This window comes from Vollenhovia emeryi, unplaced genomic scaffold (assembly GCF_000949405.1).
Source record: "Vollenhovia emeryi isolate VEMERY1.0 unplaced genomic scaffold, V.emery_V1.0 DF940281.1, whole genome shotgun sequence".
Classification (NCBI taxonomy): domain Eukaryota; kingdom Metazoa; phylum Arthropoda; class Insecta; order Hymenoptera; family Formicidae; genus Vollenhovia; species Vollenhovia emeryi.
The window spans coordinates 8,897-10,632 of record NW_011966085.1 but is presented as its reverse complement, the minus strand read 5'-3'; the positions used below and the strand labels follow the sequence as shown (position 1 = coordinate 10,632).

The 1,736-nt window shown below is 52.8% G+C and overlaps 1 protein-coding gene across 1 annotated transcript; it reads right to left on the bottom strand.

Moving 5' to 3' along the window:
* Positions 1-43: 43 nt before the first annotated feature.
* LOC105556156 lies at positions 44-1,464 on the bottom strand (the record flags this gene model as incomplete). Its single annotated transcript, XM_012003229.1, has 2 exons — positions 1,419-1,464; positions 44-1,322 (listed from the first exon to the last, which is right to left on the bottom strand). Coding segments are annotated over exons 1-2 (1,325 nt in total), but the record flags the coding sequence as incomplete, so codon positions are not given.
* Between the last annotated feature and the right edge of the window lie 272 nt (positions 1,465-1,736).

Sequence of the window (1,736 nt, the reverse complement as noted above, 5' to 3'; positions counted from 1 at the left end):
TTGTTGAATCGTATCTGCACCACCAAATATGTCATCGACATACCTGCCATGAGTGATGGATGGCACGGCCAGTGGATAGTTATGCCCTTCGTCCTCTGCTAATTGTAATAGCGTCCGTACGGCCAAGAACGGCGCGGCCTTTGTCCCGTAGGTGACGGTTGTCAGATGATATGGCACTTCATTGAGTTGATTGTCCATCCAGAGTATTCGCTGCAACTCCCAGTCATCCTTGTGAATCTTGATCTGCCTGTACATCTTGGTGATGTCCGTAGCGAAAATGTGACGGTGTCTTCGTATCCAGAGGAGAACATCTGAGATATTCAGATGCAATTTCGCTCCAGTATACATGAGGTCGTTAGCAGAGTAGCCCGATGTTGATGCGCTGGAGCCATTAAATACGACTCGCAGCTTCGTTGTTGTACTGTCAGGCTTGAGAACACCGTGATGTGGCAGGTAGAAGTGTGAGCGACGACTGGAGATGGATGATGCCTTCGTCATGTGGTTGAGTGTCTCGTACTCCATCATGAATTGTTGATAGAGACGTTGATAGTTCACATCCCTTGAGAATCGTCTGCGTAGTCCCTTGAGGCACTGATGGGCGACGTGGTACGAGTCACCCAGAAGATATACTGGTGATTTGAGCGGAATCCTGACGACGTACCTCCCTGAAGAATCACGAGAGTGTGTGGCCTTGAAGTGCTCTTCGCACCTCTGCTCGTCAGGAGTGAGTTGGTTGACATCGTGAGTAGGCACCTCCTCTTGAACCCAGAATTTTGTCAGTAACTCGTTGAGAGCATCCTCGTTGACTTGAGTAGAAGCATGGTGCGTTGATGTGCGTGTTGCTTCCCTATTGACTGGTCCAAGAACGAGCCATCCGAAAATGGAGAGTTGCACTATCGGCATGAGTGGAGAATGCCGAATGATATTGGGCTTGATGATTTGCCCGTAAGCGTCTGCGCCGATGAGGATGTCAACTGGCCGCGGAATGAGAAAGTCAGGATCGGCTAATGCCAAGTCCTTGAGATGCGGCCATTCCTCCGGTTCCGCCTCGAACGATGGTAAGATTGATGTAACTGTCCGGAGGACATGAGCTTGAATTGTGGCAGCTGCGTTGGAATGCATCGAGCATAACGTGAGTGACACGACTCCTCGTGTCCGAGTACACTCCTTGCCTGCAATTCCAGTGATGAGAATGCCTGAGTGTTGACGAGGGATGTTGAGCTGCCGAGTGAGATTCTCCGAGACGAAGGTGAGCTCGGATCCGGTGTCAATGAGCAGGCGCGCTGAGTGATGCGTTGGCGATGAGTTGACTGATGCCAAGGCTGTGGCGAGTAGAGTCGAGCAGGGTGAGCGGACGGGTGAGCTGGTCTCGACGACTGCACCGACTCTTCAATTAGCGGGAGTGGCCGATGACCCACCGGACGTCTGAGCTGCCGATGAGGCTGCCTGTGTACCGTGCAGCATGGTATGGTGCCGCCCTGAGCAGGTCTTACAGCCTCTCTGAGACTTGCATGCGCGCACACCATGACGTCCCAGGCAATTGAAGCACAACCGCCTCTGTATCGCCACCGTGTGCCGCTCGTATGGTGATAGCGCCCGGAACTTGCTGCACGTCACGATAAAATGCTGCGCTCCGCAGCAGTCGCACGGGTATGTTGTATCGACCTGATGAGCAGACTGATGAGCAGCCGTCTTCTTCGTTGGTGGAGTTACTGAGCTGGAACCAGGTTGAGTCG